Raw genomic sequence first — 23231 nt, forward strand, 5'->3', positions numbered from 1 at the left:
AGAGAATAAACTCTGGAACGGAGAAAGCCTGCATGAAGAAAAGTTATGAGCCCAGGAAAAAAAAAATTATTAACTTTCTAAAAGAACACAAGGAAATATTAAAAAGTTTGTACAGAAGAAAAAAATCAAAGATTAGTCAAGGACAGAACAGAATGTCAGGACCCAAGGCTCACAGGAGAACACTCTGGTGCTGGCAGTGACTCGGAAGCCCCAGGAGGATGCATCCCTTGCTCAGAATCGAAAGATCCTGTCAGGTGGCGAACCCCACCCAGCCCCCAGTTCGTGAACCTTTATTTAAAGAAATGAGTGGCTCCGGCAGCGGTTGACTTGGGATCTCCTTTAAGTACCAAGAAAACAAAGTCAGGTCCATGTGGAGTTAAGGAAAAAAGAAGTCTGAAAGAATCCCAGTAGCTCAGAGTTTTAAGCCACTGTTGTGGCTTGAGTGAAATGGACCCCACAAGCCCATAGGAGTGGCACTATTAGGAGATGTGGCTTTGTTGGAGGAAGTGGGGGAGGGGCTTTGAGGTCTCAGATGCTCAAGCCACGCCCAGTGTAGCAGTCACTTCCTGCTGCCTGTGCATCCAGATGTAGAACTCTCAGCTCCTTCTCCGACACGACGTCTGCCTGTGTGCTACCATGCTGATAATGGACAGAACCTCCAAACTGTAAGCCAGCCACGTTTAAATGTTCTCCTTTGTAAGAGCTGTCGTGGTCACGGTGTCTCTTCACAGCAATAGAACCCTGCGACAGCCACAGACCTCAGTCAGTTTTCCATCACGGTGACAAACAACTTAAAAGGCAGCGGGGTTTATTTGGACCCAAGGTCACTGAAGTTCCTGTTGGTGGCCATGACCTCTCTGTTATGGACCCGCAGTGAATGAACTCAGCAGGGGAAGGCTGCTCCCTTCAGGATAGCCAGGAATTATGAACACATCTCAGAAGCCTAGCTCCCTTCTAGAGGTTCACAGCCTCCCAGCAACACCACAAGCTGTAATGGGCCTTGAAGGGAAAGTCAAGCTCCAAACTGTAGCAGTGATTAACATTTTTTATTATATTGGGAGTGGGGGGGCAGAGCTGTGTGGGATATATGTGTGTGTTGTGGTATGGTGTGGTGTGCGGGGAAGCGGGAGAGGGTACCTGCATGCGTGTGCACACATGCATGTGTATGCATGTGCGTGTGTGTGTGTGTGTGTGTGTGAGAGAGAGAGAGAGAGAGAAAGAAAAAGAGAAAGAGAAAGAGAAAGAGAAAGAGAGCGTGTGTGGAGATCAGAGAAGAACCTGCTGGAGTTAGTTCTTTCCTTCCATCATAGTAGGATTGAACTCAGGTTTCCAGGCTTGGCCACTGAGCCATCTTGCCAGCCCTGTCTTCCCCAGTTTTTGATAGCAAAAGACATACTGCTTTCAAAAGCAATTGCTGAGCCCTCTTCCTATTCTCCACACACAGATGTGACCACTCATCGTCTATCAAGGGCCAGCCAATGCTTGTGAGGACATCCTTATATATGAACTAGGGTAAGACCAAAGAACTCTTTATCTCTGATCAAACAGACCTGGAGCAGACAACCAGAGGCACACATTTTCCGCTAGGCACAGAGGCTTGAACCATGAGTTCAGGGCCAGCCTGGTCTACAAAGTAGGTTCTAGGACAGTCAGGACTATCTAGTGAGACCCTGTCTCAAAACAAAACAAAATAAAAAACCCTGTAGCTGGGCAGTGACGGCTCACATCTTTAATCCCAGCATTTGGGAGGCAGAGGCAGGTAGATCGCTGGGAGTCTGAGGCCAGCCTGGTCTTCACAACTAGTTCTAGGACAGTCAAGGCCACACAGAGAAACCCTGTGTGAAAAAAATAAAATAAAAAAGGAAGGAAACAAACAAAAATCCTAACACTTACTATGAAAACAACCAAACGTGTCATTTACAGCATGTAAATGTACAACATGCTGTAAACTAGTTCCTGAGGGTGGAGCCCTTGTCGTGGGGTTAGTGCCCTGAGATACCCAGAGAGCTTGTTTCTGGGGACCCAGTGAGAAGGTCTCTGTTTGTATGCCAGCACGAGGATTGGGCACTCAGCATGCGCCCTTCGAGCCTCTAGAGCTGCGAGAAATGCGTTATCTGGGCTACACAGCCTATGGCAACATTTGTGTGACTGCTGGGACCAGCTAGGACTTCAGAGTTTAATGTAAATCTCTATACTCACTGAGACCATGGGAGCCTTTACTTTACTGTGCCCACAGTCTCCACAGTCACTGAGAAGTGTTTCCAAGTTTATAGAGAATGAAGAAAAATTAGGAGGTTAACCTAAACCTTTTTAGTGAGAAAAAAAATGGCTGAGCTACAGGCAGGCCTTCATTTGAGAGAGTATTACACTGCCACTTACAGATAATATTGTGGAGGGCTGGGCAGATAGTTCAGTGAGTAAAGACTTGTCAGCAAGCTTGAGGAACTGAGTTCAATCTGAAGGACCCATCTGATAGAGGAGAAAATGGACTCTGACTTCTACATGCATGTCATGGCGTGCACACGCAAACACACACACACACACACATGAAAAAATAAGTAAATAAAATTTAAGGAAATCTTTTTTATGTAAGAAAATGCTAATAACTAAATATCACATTTTTAAAATTATATATATAACCTGGAATTTGAAAGAAATTTAGGGGAAACTGCAAAGTTCTGAGTATCTTTCTATCTCCCTTGTTCAGGAGGACTCATTCCACTCATTGGAGGTTTATAATATTCTTTTTTTTATATTTTTATAGTTTTTAATAAACCAGGTGTAAGATTAAAAAGTAAAAATGTTTCAGATGCCAGACCATGACATACCACCCCACCAAAGCTTCTGATTTTTGTCTCATTCCATTCATATTCTCAGGCATATAAACAAACCACAAATGACATGAAACATAAAATATGGATGTCATTTGCTTTAGGAATAAACTGGGGAAATAACAGAAAAAATTTTTTCTGTTATTTTTAAAAATACAGAAAAATGGTTTTCATAGTAGCTAATTTTCCTCTTTAGGCACTAAGACACACTTCTGTCTGTGATCATAAAACTGTATTTTCACTCTTTACAAAAGTCATCTCCCAATATAAACGTGGATATTTCATCATGCTAACCTCTAAGTGGCATCACTAAGAAGGTAGTTATTTCTAACCTCTTGAACAACCTGCACAATTGATTTTAGTCACTGGAATGCAGCACTGCTTTGATTCGAATCAATGTGATTTGGTAGTTAATATTTCTCTTTTCCAGTAAAAAAGATTTCATGAGCAGAAGCCAGGTTCCTGTGACTTCATCGATCAAGAGAACGTTTCTGGGCAGCTTCTGAACAGACATTTCTTAGTAAGTTGATTACAGATCTGGGGTCGTCACTCCTCATGATGGCACTGCTCCTGCCTCCGCACACTTCTGAACAGTGTCAGGACCTACTCCACCATCGACCTCTATATCCAGAGTTGGGAACTGGGTCCTCAACCAGTGAACCTTGGGCATCATATCTTCCATGAACTTTTGGCTTCCAAACCCAGGTTCTACCGTCATTACCAAGGCCATATCTATTTGATTAGCCCATGGGGCCAAATATTCAACTGTCGTTCCTGGTTTAATGGTAAGGCCAACCTTCATCCCATTCTCCCGGATGTCTTTAATCAAAGCCCCTGGGTTTTCAATTGCCTCAAGATGAAAGGTATATTGATTGGCACCTGCCACGGCCATTGGCTTTACCCACTGTTCCGGCCTAGACGCCATCATGTGCATATCAAAGAAAGGGTCCTGGCCTAGCTGCTTTCGAAGACTTTCAACCACAGGGTGACCAAAAGTGATGTTGGGAACAAAATGCCCGTCCATTACATCCAGGTGCAGGTAGTTGGTCCCCGAGTCCAGCATGCGCAGGCACTCGGCCCCCAGGTTGGCCAGGTCGCTGTTGAGGATGGACAGGCCGATCTTGCAGCCGATGCCATGGTGCCGGTTCCCTAGAGCCTATAATATTCCTTATAAAGACTTGAATACTGTTCTTTTGTTCATGTGTGATATGTGTGGGTGTTTAAATATGCATGGGCTTACATGTGTGTCAGGCTAGCGTGTATATGGAGGGCTTAAATTTACATGGGGTGTCTTCCTCAATCATTCACTTTATTTATTGGGGCAACATCTCTTGCTGAACCCAACCCCCAATGATTGTCTGGTCTAGTTAGTCAACTTGTCCAGGGGAATTCCCTGTCTCTGCCTCCCCAGTGATTTGAAACAGAAGCTATACATGATGCATCTAGCCCACACAATAAATAATCTTTGAATCAGCATGGTACCTCTTTGTATAGGATAAGTAAGAGGGATTTATTTATTTATTTATTTATTTAGAGACAAGGTCTCACTATGTAGCCCTGGCTATCCTGGAACTTGCTCTGTAGCCCAGGCTAGCCACCTCTTCTGCCTCCCAAGTGTAGGATTAAAGACGTATACCAGGCTGAGTTTACATTTTTAAAGGTACATTTAAATATCTAAACACCATGGCACAATTGCAACCCTAAAACACTGAATGAACCATAAATCCCTAAAGTCTAAATGGAGGTACAGCCACTGGCCTGCTTGTTTTAAAGAAGAGACTGGAGAGATGGCTCAGTACTTGCTGCCCTTTCAGAAGACCAAAGTTTGGTTCCCAACACCACACTGGTGGCTCACAATCACCTGTAACACCAGCTCCTCCTCTGCACACACAAATGCACATAAAACTATTTTAAGCTTCTAAAGGATGAGATTTTTTTTTAAGTGGGCTCTGACATTAAAGACAGTATACTTCTTAAATGAGTGTCTATGACTTTTATACTCGGGAAAGTGATGGGTGGGGTGGGTATTCCATGACAACAAGGGAGAAAGCTTCAAAGCTAGGCTGGTGGAACTCGCCTGAGTCCCAGTTATTTAGAAAACCAAGGCAGGAGATTCAGCCAGTGAGACATAGTAAGACCTGATCTCCAAAATCCAAACCACAAAAAAAAAAAAAGCGCCAACTCACCTCAAATGCATAGGCTTTCCCAATGCCATCTCCTGCTCCGGTGATCACTGCAAGAAACAGTGACAGACTTGAAGCAACAGAACGGTGCAGCTCTCTCTCACACAGCTACAGTCTCTTGTACAACTCAGTCTAGAACTCTCAATACTACAAAGCCACGTTTTTCCTCTCCAGCTTTGGTTCTCCCTTACAGAACACCTGAAGTAAAGGGTTTTTCTGTCTGTTTTGGGTGCAAGGGGTTGTGCGTGTCATTTTCAGAGGGATCTGTATATCTAGAAAACACACTCTGAAATGCAGCAAAGCTTAAACCAACAAGTATTTTATCCAGGTTTCTTAAGGTTTGGGGTAGCGCAAGCCTTAGCACCTCCAGGGCAAGCAAGTGAACCGTTATTGCTTCACCCTGCCCAGTGGTTACCCTAAGAACACCTCAGTGTTCTGTCTGAGAAGTAAAGTCTGGACCCTCCCTTCCTTCACCCCGCAGGACAGCATCCCTCAATGCCTGTGGAAGATATGGAACCTAGCGAAAAGGACACAGGAATGAGGGGCGCAGAAACTCAAGGACTTTAGACAGCTAATCCTCGATACCACTATCTGCTAGTACCCGACAATCTCAAATGCCTTTACATTCTTCCTTCCTAAAATTGGAGACAGAATGCCACAATTCACTACACATACCTGTGACTGACCTTGGCACCAGCAATTGAAGGGCACACTTTTAAAAATGCCAACAACAACAAAAAAATCCATTAAGTTTGTTGAGCATGGATCTCATGATATTCTCTCTGTGTGTTTTCCAGCCTTATAACTGGGTTTTTCGTCCCCTTCTTGAAATATTTCCCCCTGCTGGTTTGTCTGTGCCTGAAGACATTACATATTTGTTCATGATAACATTATTCATTCTTGACTCCCAAACAAGCTAAGATTATATTTTTCACTTTGAAGCCACAGAGTCTCTGGCTCCATTTTAACTGCTTTTGGGGCAGGGTTCTTAGAGGGTCTACGTGGGCAGCGCTTGTTGAGATGTCTGGTAGCTCCAGGAACATGGGTATTTGATTGTGCATGGTAGGATATTCGGATCTAGACCACACAAGCCCAGGCAGCTTAGTAAGTGCTAGAAGCAGCAAACACATGTGCACATACCATATAGCTGTGCACATACCATATAGGTGTGCACATACCATATAGGTGTGCACATACCATATAGGTGTGCACATACCATACAGGTGTGTACATACCATATAGGTGTGCACATACCGCATAGGTGTGCACATACCATATAGGTGTGCACATACCACATAGGTGTGCACATACCATATAGGTGTGCACATACCATATAGGTGTGCACACACAGTGTAAGTATAAGAAGCGTCAATTAGAAACTCAGGGGTTCATCCCAACAATTTCCCATATAGTCATTTAAAAAACATCTATGACAAAGTTTGCAAAGTTGACAAGTTTAGTGAATAAGGGCATGGAATGCATTTTTTAAAAAGTAACATTAGGACTTCAAATTTTTTGAAATACCCTTTAGCAAAATGGATGCACACCAATCCAGGGTTTAGAAATCTGTAGATGAAGAGGCAGGTATTTCTGCCTTATTTATTATTTGTGTTACCAGAAAAACTCCAATAAGAAGAAAATCTAGCAAAGTAACAGACACAGGGGTGAGAACTGAGGGGCAGTCTCCCTCCACCATCTTCTGATTCAGGCCTTGATGTTCAGATAGTTCTAATTCCACTCAGGCTATCTAGCCACGCCATTGCACTTGTCTCAGAGGAAGTCTGAGACATAAGAAATAGGAGCAATCAAATCAGTATACTTAGGGGTCTTCTTACCTGCCCATTGTCCCATCGATCGCAGGAAAGACCTTGGTAAAACCTTCCAGAAGCTCAGCAAGAGGTACTGGGAAAGCCTCACACACTTCAGCAGGCAGAGCAGGCACACAAGCAGCCCCACAAAAACGAAGGCTTGCTCCATGGTCTTTCCGTGGCTGTCTTGCTGGAGATGCCGCTAGGACCTGGCCCTTGCCCCCTGTGTGCCTCCCAGGACAGGCAGCCTGGGGACTTGCCAGATCTCCTTCTGGGAGGCACTGGGTGTGTTCCTCAGATTAGAGTAACTTCTCTATGTAACCTTGTGATTCACAAGCTTTTGAATCAAGTATTCTTCATAATATCTTTCCAGCATGCTTGGGCTTTTGTGACAGTGGAGTTACTGATTGAAACAGAGTGTAGACTTGCAGAAAAGCAAAGCCCAGAGAGAGGTAATATGACAGGAACACTAGGGTCTGGAGTCTCCAAAAAGCCTCGGTCTTATGACTTGGTCTCCAAGGGTCTCTGTATTAAACGCCTGATCCCCACGGTGTTAGTGATGTGGGACGTGATGGATCTTTTAAGAAATGGGGCCCACACTTTGGAGATAAATATGGCAGTTTCTCAGAAAATTGGGAATCAATCTACCTCAAGACCCAGCTATACCACTCTTGGTCATACACCCAAAGGATGCTCAATCATATCACAAGGACACTTACTCAGCTATGTTCATAGCGGTTTCGTTCATGATAGCCAGAACCTGGAAACAACCTAGATGTCCCTCAACTGAAGAATGGATAAAGAAAATGTGGTGCATTTACACAATGCAGTATTCCTCCGCTGTTAAAAATAATGACATCAAGAAATCTGAAGGCAAATGAATGGAAGGAACTAGAAAAAAATCATTATGGATGAGGTAACCCAGACCCAGAAAGACAAACATGGTGTGTACTCACTTATAAGCTGATATTAACTATAAAGTGAAGAATGAAGAATGGCCATGTTACAATCCATAGACCCAGAGAGGCTGGGTAACAAGGAGGGTCCAACTGGGGGAGACACATGATTCTCCCTGGGAAGGGGAAATAGATCTCATGGGCGTACTGGGGGCAGGTGGGGGTAGGAACATGAGGGGTCAGGTTGGAAGGTGGAGGGGGAGAGTACTGAAAGAGATGACTGGAAAGAGAAGGCAGAAACCAGGCACAAGGAAAACTCCTAGTAATCTATAAGAATGACCCCAGCAAAGACTTCTAGCAATAGTGGATACGTAGCCTGAACTGACCATTTGCTGTGACCAGGCAAGACTTCCAGTGGAGGGATTGGAACATCGACTGAGCCATACAACCTTTAACCCACAGTCTGTCCTGCCTATAGGATGTATAGGGGAGAGGGGACCAGGATAAGGGTGGCTCAGAGATTGTGGGAAATGACTGGTCCAGCCTGAGACCACTAGAGTGAGCCCACCCCGCCATGGCCTGGAGTGCTAGGATCTAGAGACTGAACGGCCCAGAGACCTAGAATAGAACCAAACACAATTGGAGGGAAAAAATGCCAACACAATGATGCCTAACAATATTCTGCTCTACTCATAGATAGGTGACTACCCCAATTGTCATCAGAAGCTCAAGGTTGTCACTGGCTACATTGTGAATTCAAGACAAGTCTGGGATACTTAAAACTGTCCAGAAAGAAAAAGATAAAAGATAATGAAAGGAAGGAATAAAAAGAGGGAAGAAGGAAGAAAGGGAGGGAGAGAAGGAAAAAGGAAGAAAGGAAGGAAGCTACAAGAACATAGCTCAGGATCTTACTGAGATCACCAAATTAGTGAGCAGAGCAGAGCAGACATCCTTTCTTGTCGCAGGTTCAGGAGAAACCAGTCCACGTTACCCATTTGGTATAAAAGTCACTGCTGGCTTTTCACAGACAGGTGTTATCATGGGGAGATTTGATCCTACTGCTGCTAATTACTTCAGGGTTTTCAATCATGAAGGATGCTGAATTTTGTCAAAACCTTTTTTATATCCCTTGAGATGACTGTGTAACTTGTCTTTATTCTGCTTTTTAGGCTGTACTACATTAACCCATTTGTATTCCAGCATCCCTGGAGCGAAACCACCTTACTCCTGGGGCTTTAGCTTTCTCTTCTGTTATTTAACTTGAGTTGTGGTATTTTACTGAGGACTTTTGCACCTGTGTTTATCAAAGAAATTGTCTGTAGCTCTCTCTGCGTGTGATATCATCACCCAGTTCTGACATCAGAGTGGCTGTAGCTCCCTTCCTTCCCTTCCAGTTTTGTGGGATAGCATGAGAAGGTCTTAGCTCTTCGTCGGAGATCTGGTACAATTCAGCAATTAATCTGCCAGGTACTTTGTCTTTGTTGGGAGACTGTTGCTCCTCCAGTTTCAAGGCTCACCATCATTTTTAGGTTGCTTATATTCTCTTGGTTCACAGGTGTCAAAAATTTATTCATTTTTTTCCTAGGTTTTATAATTTATCAGGATATACATTTTCAATAATCCTCTGGATTTCAGTGGTATCTATTAATATTCTTCTTTTATGTCTAATTTAAAAAGTTGAGGACTTCTCTCTTTTGTTTAACTTGCCTAAGAGTTTTCCAATTTTATCTTTTCAAAGAATTGTTTCTCTGATATTCTGTATTGTTCTTTTAACCTCTGGAACAGCTGGAATTACAGGCACACACACCAACATGGCTCCTGCTTTTCGCTGTGTCTTACGGTATTAAATGATCCCTCCATCTCTAGTTTCCAGGTGACTTTCCTATTTCTTCTTTATTTATCTTTTTTTAAACTTTTTTGATTCTTTGTGGATTTCATATCATGCATTTCGATTCTACTTTATCTCCCCACCCTCTGCCCTTACAACCTCTCGATCAGAACCAGACTTAGAAGAAAAATCAAAAACCAAACCAAACAAACAAGAAATGAATCCTGTCATGGGAAGTGTAGTGTGACCCATCGAATCACACAGTTTACCCTGTAGTCCGTTCACCTCTACTTGCAAGTGTTCATTGCCTCGGGTCGTGGATCTGGCTGGAGGGCTCTCATTTCTGCTGCACCACCGATGCGGGGCTCTCGCTGGAGCTTCTCTTGGACATCCTGCTGTGGTCCTGGGTCAGGGAGATCCTGCTGTTTTGTATCTGTAGCTTTTTTCCCCTCACATGCTCCATAGGTCCACGTGCTTCACGATTCATAGATTTAGAGGATGTTGGGGTGGACCAACTCATAGCCCTGGTTCTGGGCCTCGGTGGTAGCTGAGTTGGGCAGCCCAACAGCTTTTCCTTGTCATCACTACCTGGGTGAGCTCTCCAGCCTTGGCTAGATCACCCAGTGCAGCCTGCAGCAATAAGCAAGGCTAGTTCTCCTGCTCTCGGGTCCGTAGATCCGGGTCCCCCATACTCACATCATCAGGCCCAGGTCTACTGATTTGCACAGGAGAGAGGCAGGGCCCTCCCTCCCAATTGCTGTAGGAGGCATATGAGGGTGGGCAGGGCCAGCTCTCCTGCTCTCAGCCCTGTAGGGTCAGCCACCTGCATCCCAACTACAAGGTCAGCTCTAATGTGCTGCCTAGGTGAGGTCCATGCCTATACTGAGGGGTGAGGACAACTCTGTTGTTGCAGTATCCAGTGAGGGGCAGGGCCAACTATCTCAAAGCCAGTGAAGGAGTGAAGGTCAGGGCTAGCTCAGCACAGCATGTTTCCAATGACTCCTTGTGCTAACATGGGCCATGGACATCATCACAGACCCCAGTTGCAGCAGGACTATGGACACAAACATGACCCTTGGCATCAGCCCATGCCTAGATGATTCCAAGGCTCCAGGTGGCAGCTCCAGACACCCAGATCAGCATGGCCCCAACAGTGGCATGGTCCTCAGACACCAACATGGTCTGAGGTGGCTGAAAACAGGACATCAACTCAGACGTGGCCCTCGGCAGGAGCCCTGACCCAGATGACTCCGTGGCCCTGGGTGAAAGCACAGGTCACTCAGATCTGACTGTCCTATTTTTTATTTATACTATGCTTATCAGTTTGGATCATTTAATTTCTGACAGAGGCAATCACTGAGACCACTTTATGCAGGAGCTAAGAGGCCTCTTCTTAGCTGTATTTTCTCTGGTTGTCCCTGCAAAGCTAAAGGCCTAAGGCTTAATTTGTTCTAAAGAAAAAGAAGAATTGCTTTCAAGAATGCACCTAAGTGTGAGTTTCTCTCAAATTGTTTCAAGCAGTGTCCGTTCCTTTGACAATCTCTTTGGGACTTGTTCTGGCTAGTTTTATGTCAGCTTGACACAAGCTAAAGTCTTCTGAGAGGAGGGAACCCCAACTGAGAAAATGACTCCGTAGGACCAGGCTGTAGGCGAGCCTGGAAGGCATTTTCTTAATCTGCGATTGATGGGGGAGAAACCCAGTTGTAGGTGAGGCCAGCCCTGAGCTGGTGGCCTTGGTTTCTATAAGAAAGCGCTTGAGCAAGCCTTGGGGAGCATGCAGTAAGCAGCACCCCTCCAGGGCCTCTGGGTCAGATCCTACCTCCAGGTTCCCGCCCTGTTTGCGTTCTTGTCCTGACTTCCTTCAATTGATGATCAGGGATAAGAAAGTACAAGCCAACTAAACCATTTCTTCTCCGAGTGTCTTTGCTCATGGTGTTTCATGGCAGCCGCAGAAACCCTAACTCAGACAGGACTCATCATGCTCCCTTTGGACATCTGAAATGTTTGAAGCACACAGCCCACGTGAGGCCTATATTAGTTACTCTCTGATGCTGTGATAAGATCCCATGACGAAAGGAAACCCTGAGAAGAGAGGGTTTGTTCTGGCTCACAGTTCCGGAGGGAATGCAGACCACCATGGTAAGAAAAGGCAACACAGCAGAGTGTGAGGCCCACCTGGCAGTCAGGCAGCAGAGATGAGATTTATCCACACACAGGATGAGGATTGGTGAGAGAGAACAGCAAGTGGGGCCGGGCTAGGAAACTCCAAAGCCCTCCCACTCGCAGTGATGTGCCTGCTCTAGCACAGTGTCACCACTGGGAATCATGTGGTCAGCGCAGGAGCCTCGAGGATCCTTTTCCCATTCAAAGCACCACAAGGCTGTTCCCATTCCTATGAGCCGTAAATTTAAGGAATGTCCCCAAACAATTTTATTATTTGATAGGAGGACAGGAAGCTGTCATACTTGTGGTTACATTTCATCACAGGTTAAAAAAAAGAGAGAGAGAGAGAGAGAGAGAAATTAAAATCAGTCAAAGGGAGAAAGGCATAAAACAAACTCTAGAGAAACATCAAATGAAATCACCCATTGTCTCCTCAGTGTGGAGTCAGTACCTTTGATTTGATTGACGGTCCGTGACTGACCTCAGTCCCCAGCAGGCTTAGTGAGCAAGAGTTACACGTCAGTTAGGCATCCTGGTCAAGCAGGACCCTGCTCACCCTCCATCCACCATTGTCTGGGCTCTAGTCTTCCCTGCAAGGTGGTCTAACTGTCAGAGGCACCACTCTGCCCAGCACTCAGAGTAATGTCTCAGAGAGCTTTCCCGGGCAAGGAAGTCTGCATCTTACATACGTTTGAAATCTCCCTGGAAAACAAGCTCCGGCCTTTTCCTTCCCCAACATGTGATTCTGGGGGACTTCCAATTCCTCAGAGACCATTGTTTTAATAGCCTGATGTCCAAAAGAAAGGGCCCAAGCGTCTCTGAGGACAGTGTGACATCTATGCCCACACAGAGGACAGAAGACCACTTTTAGGAGTCAGTTTGCTCCTTTCCCTGTGGTTCTGGGGATCAGAAAATGCCTCGCAGAAGTGGCCACAGATCACTTCGATAGAGGCCACTGAGGTCCATCTGCACAGGTGTCTAGTTGGTACCACCTCATGCACCCAACACCCCACCTAACCTTTATTCAGAATCCTGACTGGAGATCTCATCTACTACAGGCCTTCACAGAGTGAAAAGGGCTACGGCCTTCCAGATACAAATGCTGTTCTTAGGGTGTCCTCTGCTGGCCATATGTGGAAGAGGAGGCAAAGTCTTAAAGTCATTTCTGAACAAAATCCAAAAAATAAAACTTCAAGATAAGGAAAGCAGCATTGAAAGACAGAAAAGCTGTTTTCACTTATTTGCTGAGTGAGTGATTTCTGGTCTCTGGCTTCAGAAGGGATGCCAGAGGTTTCTCTAACAACAGTCTGGAAGCCCCTGTGTCATAGTCTCAAAGCCTTAAAAAGTAAGCAGAAGCAGGGATGAGTGCAGTTCAGTTGGAAGAGTGCCTGGCTAACACTTGAAGTCTGGTTTTGATAGCATCACAGAAGCCAGGCTCAGTGTCTGAAGGACCCCAACTCGATTTAACCACAGTTATACCGTTTTGCAAAGGTTCATAGATAACTAGCTCAGGACCTCCTGGAATGCTGAGCAAATAACAGGCTCAGGGCCTCCAGATTGCTAAGCAAAGACACCTGAGCAAAGACAGCCTCATCTGGCTGCGAGACATGAGATTTATGGATAGGTCATAGGAACAAAGAAAGAGAAGATTGCGAGGCCTGAGTCACGTAGAAAGCGGGGCTCGTCACGAATCAGGGGCTATGCTATCAGACATCTGGTCGCCAGCCAGGAAAGGGGAAGGCAGGATGAGAGGAACAATAAACCGCTGAGAAGTCCCCTCAATGTTATCTAAGGTTAAAAATTTACCACCCTGCATCTCGCTTCTGTAAACCTTGCTTTTTGCTCCCCTATAAAAACCCCTCACCCCCAACCTGCAGGCGCGCAAGCTCTTCGAGAGACTTGTCGCCCAGGTACCTGCGTATCCACCAATAAACCTTCTGCTGTTTGCATCCGGCTGCGTGTTTTCGACTGATCTCTGGGCACGGGGTCCTTCCCGAGGGAAGACGCCCACTAGGGAGCCTTTCATGTCCATAACCGTAACCTCAGCACCTCAGCACCACAGAAGCCAGGCTCGGTGTCCATAACCGTAGCCCCAGCACCACAGAAGCCAGGCTCGGTGTCCATAACCGTAACCCCAGCACCACAGAAGCCAGGCTCGGTGTCCATAACCGTAGCCCCAGCACCACAGAAGCCAGGCTCGGTGTCCATAACCGTAACCCCAGCACCACAGAAGCCAGGCTCGGTGTCCATAACCGTAACCCCAGCACCACAGAAGCCAGGCTCGGTGTCCATAACCGTAGCCCCAGCACCACAGAAGCCAGGCTCGGTGTCCATAACCGTAGCCCCAGCACCACAGAAGCCAGGCTCGGTGTCCATAACCGTAACCTCAGCACCACAGAAGCCAGGCTCGGTGTCCATAACCGTAGCCCCAGCACCACAGAAGCCAGGCTCGGTGTCCATAACCGTAACCTCAGCACCACAGAAGCCAGGCTCAGTGTCCATAACCGTAGCCCCAGCATTTGAGTGTTGGAAGCAGGAGGATCATAAGTTCAACCATCCTTGATTATAGGAGACTTTGTCTCAAAGCAGAAAGAAAGAAAGAAAGAAAGAAAGAAAGAAAGAAAGAAAGAAAGAAAGAAAGAAGAAGAAGAGAAGAGAAGAAAAGAAAAGAAAAGAAAAGAAAAGAAAAGAAACAACATTATTAAGAAATGGAAAGCTAGGCCTAGCAGTGCACTCCTTTAATCTCAGAACAAGGGAGTCAAAGGCAGCCAGATCTCTGACTTTGAGACTGTCCGGGTCCACATAAAGAAACTGAGGAAAAGACAAACAAAAAAAATGTCCCTTAAATAAAGTAAACACACACACACACACAATCAAACAGGCAAAGGAAATGGTTCAAGACTCGAAAAATTGAGCTGGGGGTGGTGGTGCACACCTTTAATCCCAGCACTCAGGAGGCAGAGGCAGGCAGATCTCTGTGAGTTTGAGGCTAGCCTGGTGTACAAGAGCTTGTTCCAGGACTGCTAAGACTGTTACACAGAGAAACCCTGTCTCAAAAAACCCCCGCCTTCCCCCTCCCCCCCCAAAAAAACTTGAAAATTTAAACAGAAGCAATAAAGAAACCACAGACTGAATTCTGGAAACGGAAAATCTGGGTACGTGAACAAGAATTACAGATACAAGCATTACCAGTGAAATACAAGAAATGGAAGACAGGATCTCAGGCACTGAAGATATGATCGAGGAATAAATTCATTACTCAAAGAAACTGCCAAATCCAAAAAGTTCCAGGAAATCTGAGACACCATGAAAAGACAAAATATAAGAATAACAGAGATAGGGGCTGGAGAGATGGCTCAGTGGTTAAGAGCACCGCCTGCTTGTCTAAAGGTCCTGAGTTCAATTCCCAGCAACCACATGGCGGCTCACAACCATCTGTAATGAGATCTAGTGCCCTCTTCTGGCCTGCAGGCATACATGTAGGCAGAGTACGGTATATACAATAAATAAATAAATCTGAAAAAAATAACAGATAGAAGGAGAAGAATCCCAACTCAAAGGCACAGAAATGTATTCAACAAAATTATAGAAAAAAACTTTCTCCACCTAAAGAAGGGCATGCCCATAAAGCTACAAGAAGCTTACAGAACACCAAAAAGACTGGACCCCCTCCAAAAAAAGTCCCCTTGCTACATAATAATTAAAATATTTAACATACAAAGTAAAGAATATCAAAAGCTGCAAAGTAAAAAGGCCTAGTAATGTATAAAGACAGACCTATTACACCTGACTTCTCAGTGGAGATTCTAAAGGCCAGAAGGTCCTGGACAGTAGTTTTACAAACTCTAAAAGACACAGATGCCAGGCCAGACTACTATACCCAGCAAAACTTTCAATCACCATAGATGTAGAAAACAAAATATTTCATGACAAAGTCAGATTTAAACACTATCTATCCACAAATATAACCCTACAGAAGGTAATAGAAGGACAACTCCAATTCAAGAAGGTTGGCTATATCCATGAAAACACAAATAATAGATAATCTCACAACAGCAAATACTAAAGAAGAGAACCCCTCTTCTCTCTTTTTCTCTCTTCATGTCTCCAACAAAAACAACAATGAAATAACAGGAATTAACAATCACTGGTCAGTAATATATCTCATTTTCAATGAGCTCTATCCACCAATAAAAAAGATGGGCTAACAGAATAGATACAAGAAACACACCTCAACATCAAACATAGACACCACCCCAGAGTAAAGGGTTGGAAAAATATGTTCCAATAAAACAAACCTAAGAAGTAACCTGGTATAGCTATCCTAGTATCTAACAAAATAAACTTCAACCCAAAATATATCAAAAGAGGTAGAGAAGGACACTTCAAACTCATCAAAGGAAAAATCTACCAAGATGATGTCTCACTTCCGAACATCTGTGCCCCAAATACAAGAGCATCCACATTTGTAAAAGAAATATTACTAGAGTTTAAATCACACATCAAACCCCACACATTAATAGTGAAAGACTTCAATGTCCCACTGTCACCAGTGGACAGGTTCAGAAAGAAACTAAAAAGAGAAAGGATGGAACTCACAGACATTATGATTCAAATGGACCTATCAGGTATCTACATCTCACCCGAACACAAAATAATATACCTTCTTCTCAGCACCTCATGGAACCTTCTCCAAAATTGATCATATTCTCAGTCACAAATCAAGTCTCAACAGATACAAAATATTTGGAATAACCCCTGTATCTTATCAAATCACGATGTGTTAAAGTTGGAGTTCAATAGCAACACAAGCTACAGAAAGCCTACACACTAGTGGAAATTGAACAACTCTCAACTGAATTATCACTGGGTCAAAGAAGAAATAAAGAAATTGAAGATGCCCTAGAATTCAATGAAAATGGAGGCACAACATACCAAGACTTCTGGGATACAACGGAAGAAGTGGTAAGAGGAAAGTTCATAGCACTAAGTACCTGAATACAGAATTTAGAGAAATCCCACACTAGTGACTTAACAAATGACCAAGAAACACTTAAAGAAATGACTGTGCCTGGAACAAAAGCCAAACGGCCCAGAGACCTAGGATAGAACCAAACACGATTGGGGAAAAATGCCACATAACGACGCCTAACAATATTCTGCTCTACCCATAGATTGGTGACTACCCCAACTGTCATCAGAGAGCCTTCATCCAGTAACTGATGGAAACAGATGCAGAGACCCACAACCAAACGTTAGGCTGAGCTAGGGGAAGCCCACTGAAGAGAGGAAGGAAGAACTCTACTGTAGGTACCCAGGTTTCTTCCCCTTTAATTCCTGGCGATTTACAGGGCCGTTTTACCTCTGGCTCCCTGGCTCTTCTGCTCTTGCACCGGCCTGAGGGTTTAGCTTAGAAAGAACTTGGCCCTCTTTTGTTATGGTAATTCCACCTGTAAACAAGGTTCCAGCCCCGGGCCTCAGGCGCAGCTGCTCCTGGCCTTGGGCGCCGGGCACATGTCACCCTCTTCCACTGCTCCTGATGGGAGGGGGCTTTGCCCTTTTGCCCCCTTGCTCCCTAGTATATATACCCGACTTGAGTTTAATAAAGTGGCCATTTACTCTTTGGTGAATGAGCAAGGTCTCTTTGTGTTTTTGTGCTTCAACCCTTAGGATATTCATCCATGCTCGTGGGCTTGGTTCGGGAAAGCGCGCACCTGTTCCGAGGTCTGGGGATTCACAGAAAAGTGCGGGCAACACTCTACAAGCCAGAGGGGTCAAAGACATCATGAGAAAACCCAGAGAAACAACTAACCTGGGCTTATAGGTGCTCACAGAGTCTGAACTGACAACCAGGGAGCCTGCAGGACTGACCTAGGCCCTCTACATATATGTGACAATTGTGTAGCTTGGTTTGCTTGTAGAACTCCTATCTGCGGGAGCAGGGGCTATCCTTATGCTTTGACTGGCTTTTGGGAACCTATTTCTTACACTGGGTTGCCTTGCCCAGCCTTAATACAAGGGGAGGCGATTAGTCTTACTGCAACTTGTTATGTCCTGCTTTGTTGACACCCACAGGAGGCCTGCCCCTTCCTGAACAGAAACAGAAGAAGAGTAGATTGAGAGGGGCGGGGCAGAGAGGAGGAAGGGGAAACTGCAGTCAGGATGAAAATAAATGAACAAGTTTAGTTTTTAAAAATCTGTTTTCAATAAATGAGAAAAATGAAAGAAAAGCAAAGCAAGAGCAGGGAAGAAAGAGAAAGAAAGAGAAACTGGAGCTGGCCTGGTGGCCAAGAGTTCATATTGCTCTCGTAGGGGACCCAAGTGTGGTTCTCAGGACCCAAGTCAGATGGTTCACACCTGCCTGTAAAAACCTGATACCTCTGACCTTTCCAGGCACCTGCACTCGTGTGCGTATAACTACACACACACACACACACGCGCGCATGCACGCGCACACGCGCACACACACACACACACCGGAAGAAAATGAGGAAAAGGAAAAAAAGAAAATGATGATAAAGAAGAAATGGAGAAATGTCTTGACTAGGTGTCTCTCTAAAGTAGATATACAATGAGCCGGGGGAGATAGCCACGGCAAAGTGTTTACCATACAAGCATGAGGAACCTAGCTTCTCTAATGTCAGTACTGAGAGGGGCAGAAATGGGAGGATCCTAATGGTCCACTAACCAGTCAGTCTAGCCAAAATGGGGAGCTTCGGGCTCAGTGAGAGAGCCGGTCTCAAAGCAGATGATGGGGAACAATTAAAGAAGACACCAGACATCAGCCTTTGTCATCCACATACTCACGTGTGCTTGCCTACTTCACACACGTGAACATGCACACACACATATGTACAAAGATGCACATAAAGACAAATGTTCTCCATGAATTAGGGCATTGAAGGTCCAAGTCAAAAATCCATCAAAAAACAAAGCCAAATGTGTGTTGTGAAAGATGAGGAGACAGTAACTGTGAAAAAAGAACAATGTATCAGATCCTAAAAAATTAAAACTAGAGCTGGGCCTGGTGACACACGCCTTTAATCCCAGGACTAGGAGGTTGAGGCAGGCAGATCTCTGAGTTTGAGGCTAGCCTGAACTACAGTATGAATTCCAGGACATCCAGAGCGGCACAGAGAAACCTTGTCTTGAAAATAAATTTTAACTAGAATTCCACTACTGTGTATAAATCCAAACATAATTGAAAGCTTGGCCTTCTACTTTTTGAGGCAGGGTGTTGCTGTGCACCCAGGCTGACCTTATGCTGTGATGTTGTGATTATGGATGTGCATCTGAGATCAGGGTTTTGAGGACATATTTGTACTTCTGTATTTAAAGTGTCACCAATCACCAAAAGCCTAAAGATAGAAACACCCCAAGGGGATCAATGGCTGAGAGAGTAGGCAAAATGGGGTATTGTGACAGTCAACACTGTCAACAAGACAAGATCTAGAACCATCTGGGACAAGCTTCTGAGCATGCCTGTGGGGTCATGTAGATTAGGCTAATTAGTCTGGGGGGACCCACTCTGAATGTGGGTGACAATTCTATGGGCGGGGGTGCCAGACTTTGTAAAAAGGAGAAAGCCAGCTGTGTACCTCCATCTGTGGCTTTCTGCCCCTTGACTATGGGTGCATGACCAACGCAACTCTTGTCATCAAGATTTGCCCATCATAGTGGAGTGCACCCTACACCTATAAGCCAAACAAACCCTTTCTCCATGAAATTGCTTCTGCCAGGGTGTTTTTTCACTCCAGTGGAGTCAGACTACACAGTGAGAGCCTGTCCTTGGGCTGACAAGAGGGCAGTAGGAGGAGGCACTTGATCCCAGTTCAATCCTTAGAACCCAAAGGAAAGTGAAAGGCTTTTAAAGCTAGCTCCACAGAGTTGTCTTCTGACGGCCACAGTCACGGCACGTGTGTATACACACATACCACAACAGTTGCATTAAGTAGTTGGAAGCATATTCCTTTAGTTACTTCTACCTCTGGCTCCCTTTCTACAAACTTAGCTGTTGCCAGTGGAGCTGGGGAGTTAACTCAGTAAAGTCACACACATTGTAACTTTCAAATTCCCTTGAACTATAGTAGTATATTATTTGTGTTTTAATACATAAAGCTTGCCTGAAGATCAGAGGGCAAAGCAGCCACACTAGTCAGCCATACAGGCTAGGGATTGGTGGTACACATCTTTAATCCCGGGACTCCAGAGACAGAGGCAGGGGGATCTCTGTGAGTTCAAAGCTACCCTGGGCTACACAAGATTAAATCTGTCTAAAAGAGAAACAGAGCTCACACAAAGGTGATCCCAGCACTTGGTATCACACATCTTTAACCCAGCACTAGGGAGGTGAAGACAGAAGTGATATGGCCGGGCAGAGAGAGGAGATAATGGGGATGAGATAGGAACTCAGTAGAGTGTGGAGTCTGAGTATTGTGGAGATAGGATCTTGCCCTTTTGGTTTGAAGATTTGGTAGAGATAAAAGGTCCCTCTCGTGCCTGGATGCTTTGCTTTTTGCTTTCCTGATCTTCAGGTTGAACCCCAATGTCTGTCTCTGGGTTTTTATTATTTGTGCTATATTGAATACACCTGGGGGATGCTGGGCAGAACGAGACAGATTAGTCACTTGCAGCAACTTCTCTGTTGCTATGATAAAAAATAAATAAATAAATAAAATAAAAAATAAAAAAAAAAAACTCAACATCAACCGGGCGGTGGTGGCGCACGCCTTTAATCCCAGCACTTGGGAAGCAGAGGCAGGCAGATCTTTGTGAGTTTAAGGTCAGCCTGGTCTACAAGAGCTAGTTCCAGGACAGGCTCCAAACTACAGAGAAACCCTGTCTCGAAAAAAAACAAAATAAAAAAACCTGAACATCAGAAACATGACCAAGGCAACTAATAGAAGAAGACGTTTATTTGGGCCTACAGTTCCAGAGGGGTCATCACGGCAGGGAGCCATGGCAGCAGGCAGCAGACGTGATGGCAGGGACGGCTGAGAGCTCATCAAACTGCAAACAGGAAGCTCAGAGCAAACCTGAAATGTCTGGAGCCTTTGAAACCTCAAAGCCCACCCTAGTGACACACTTCCTCCAGCAAGGCCACCCAACTGGGGACCATACATTCAAATGTCCAAGAATAAGGGGATGCACTGAAAACTCTTTCAGTTTTTGCCAAGTTTTCCCAACATTTGCCCTAAAAGGGGTATTTCCTTGTTCTTTCAAGGTGGAGTAATACATACATAGGGAGGTATACATGTGTGTGGACATGTTGTGCATATATGTACATGTGTGTATGGAGACAAGAGGATGACGATGGGTGTCTTCCTCACTTGTTCTCCCCCTTATGTTTTGAGTCTCTCTCTCTCTTTCTCTCTCTCTCTCTCTCTCTCTCTCTCTCTCTCTCTCTCTTTCAACTGGCTGGCCAGAGTCCCAGGATATGCATATCCCTGTCTACCCAAAGCTGAGGCAGACATGGGCCATGTGCCATGCCTGGCTTTCTATATGGGTGCGAGAGATCAAGCTCAGAGTCTCACGTCTGTACCGTGAGCACTCCCTATCACTGAGGCATCACCTACGCCGCAGGAGTATTCTGAGACATTGAACAACCGACTGTATTTTCTACCATAATGCAATCACACTGTGAGGCATAAATAGAAATGGCTTTTTATTTCTTTTTTTTTTTTTTTTGATGACTTGGAAGACAACATACCAGCATCGTTTAAATCAAAACTGATTTATTTTTATGAAAATAAAGAGATGTTTCAACAACAACAAAAAAAGTTTCTCCCTGGCACTTGCTTTGGCTGGGACCTTTGAAATTAAGGCCAAGGTGCTGATAAGCAAAGTCACCTTTGAAACGTCCCCCTCAGCACACAGTGTAGGGCCCCACGGCTGGATTTGCTTCACTGAGTTGGGAAAGGTTCTGTGCTGTGTGACTTGGGATCCTTTGGCTCCTTGTGCAGTGACACATGAGGTAGCTTCCTTTGTGTTTCACAGACAATCCTGTTTGTGCTCTGACCAAGCAGGTGACTGTCCCCAGTGTGGGATCTCCAGGTTGTCCACCTCTCCTGCCTAGGCCTGCAACTCTGCCTTCCAGTCTAGCTCTTCAGATCCAGAGGGACGCTTTCTTCATCCGTGGGTTGTTTAGGTTTTAACTGGCTGTTCAGTGTTAAAAAGGAGTATCTTAAACCACCTGCCATGCTGAAGAGAGAGGGGGAGAAGGTGAAAATCCCACAGATGCTGTCAATGTTTTTATAATTGCAGTCACCTTAATTCGCACACAACTATTAAGATCTCTCGGTTTTTTCCTCACAGGGCTATAGATTGAGAATTTCTTCTCTAAAAATGTTTGGAACAGAAGAAGAAAGTAAGTGCTCAATTTTTATTAAATAAAGTATATATGCAATGATTCTGCAAATGATACCCATGTCCAGAACCCAAAAAGGTGTTAAAAAGCATCACAGTCCCGACGGCAGGATAGACACTTCAAAAGACCACCAGATACTGAGACTCACATGGCAGGAGGAAGCTGCGTGAACTGAGGTTCTTTGTGACAAGTGTCCCCCAGAGACCACATGAAAACGATGTCGACAAACACAAAGAGCCTGGAGCAGGGGTGTGGCCTGGTGGCAGAACACTTATTTGCGAGGCACACACGTGGCCCTGGTTCCAATCCCAACGTGACAAACGGAACCTTTCTCTTTGCTTTTTCACTTATTTATATACCTGGTAATCATGTTAAGTCCATTACTTTACTGTGAGTTCACTTACCAAATATTTAACCCTATAAAGTTTAAGAGCGAGAAAATGTAGTCTCCACCAACCAACATCCCAATGTAGGCAACCGATACATTCTGCAAAGAAAGGGGGCTCATCACTGAAAGGAACTTCAGGGGAAATGCAGACATGTGAAACCCGGACCCAGACATTTGGGTTACTTTGCACAGAGGCTTGCATGGAAGCCCTCATGACATACAGCTTTATAAAGAGATGAAGTCAACTAGAATGTAGTGACCGAAAACTACACTCTTCATCCCTTCTGCATTCCAGGCAAAAGCTGGGAGAGTAGAGTTGTAGTCTGCATGCCAGCTCCCATGTTTATACCATCACTGCACCAGACATCTTATCCCCATCACCCCCAGCCTGAACAGGGCAGTCAGGTAAAATGCTAAGCAACACTCAGTGCAAGTACAGCCACTGGATGGAGTAGGTAAGATTTGCTCACTCACTCTTGGAGCCCACGTGAATAGGAAAGAGGGGACTGGAATTCAGACCACTCCCTATTCAAGAGCGTGTGCTTTCAAACGCACACAAGCATACACAGACACCTTTGCGCCAATCTCCCAATCCAAGTTCATTGCTTTATCCCAGAGCAAAGGCGTCACTGGAAACTTCCTTCGGGAGAGCTTGTCTTCTCAGAGGGCAGGTTCTCCCAGCAACCAAATTCCAGACAACAAAGTGATCACAGATATTTGGATTATGTTTCTTTCCAGTTGTTACTTGTTTTTCCCAAAGTATGCCCT

General features: G+C 45.0%; 3 protein-coding genes across 7 annotated transcripts in view; all 3 read right to left on the reverse strand.

Moving 5' to 3' along the window:
• Hsd17b3 (hydroxysteroid 17-beta dehydrogenase 3) overlaps positions 1–10433 on the reverse strand; it is a 37793-nt gene extending 27360 nt beyond the window's left edge. Inside the window, exons 1-2 of one of the 2 annotated variants that reach the window (XM_048447609.3) lie at positions 6850–10433; positions 5018–5064 (exon numbers count right to left, since the gene is read on the reverse strand). In XM_048447609.3, the coding sequence (XP_048303566.1) occupies positions 5018–5064; positions 6850–6991 (189 nt within the window). In that variant the 5' untranslated portion in view covers positions 6992–10433. The remainder of the gene's footprint in view (positions 1–5017; positions 5065–6849) is intronic. The other variant, XM_048447608.3, reaches the window with a different exon arrangement.
• LOC148119936 (ribulose-phosphate 3-epimerase-like) lies at positions 2569–3983 on the reverse strand. The gene is given in 2 exon segments (XM_087896658.1): positions 2569–3399; positions 3402–3983. Coding segments are annotated over 2 exon segments (591 nt in total). The 5' UTR covers positions 3895–3983; the 3' UTR covers positions 2569–3301.
• Positions 10434–21426: 10993 nt separating the features above from the next.
• Positions 21427–23231, reverse strand: part of Slc35d2 (solute carrier family 35 member D2) — a 35349-nt gene continuing 33544 nt past the window's right edge. For 3 of the 4 annotated variants that reach the window (XM_087896659.1, XM_048447607.3, XM_085699652.2), the window contains 2 exons: positions 22480–22562; positions 21427–21909 (listed from right to left, as the gene is read on the reverse strand). In XM_087896659.1, coding sequence (XP_087752785.1) covers positions 21853–21909; positions 22480–22562 — 140 coding nt within the window. In that variant the 3' untranslated portion in view covers positions 21427–21852. Of the gene's footprint in view, positions 21910–22479; positions 22563–23231 lie in introns of those variants that run through there. The other variant, XR_015734918.1, reaches the window with a different exon arrangement.

Source organism: Myodes glareolus, chromosome 14, assembly GCF_982192425.1.
Source record: "Myodes glareolus chromosome 14, mMyoGla1.1, whole genome shotgun sequence".
Classification (NCBI taxonomy): domain Eukaryota; kingdom Metazoa; phylum Chordata; class Mammalia; order Rodentia; family Cricetidae; genus Myodes; species Myodes glareolus.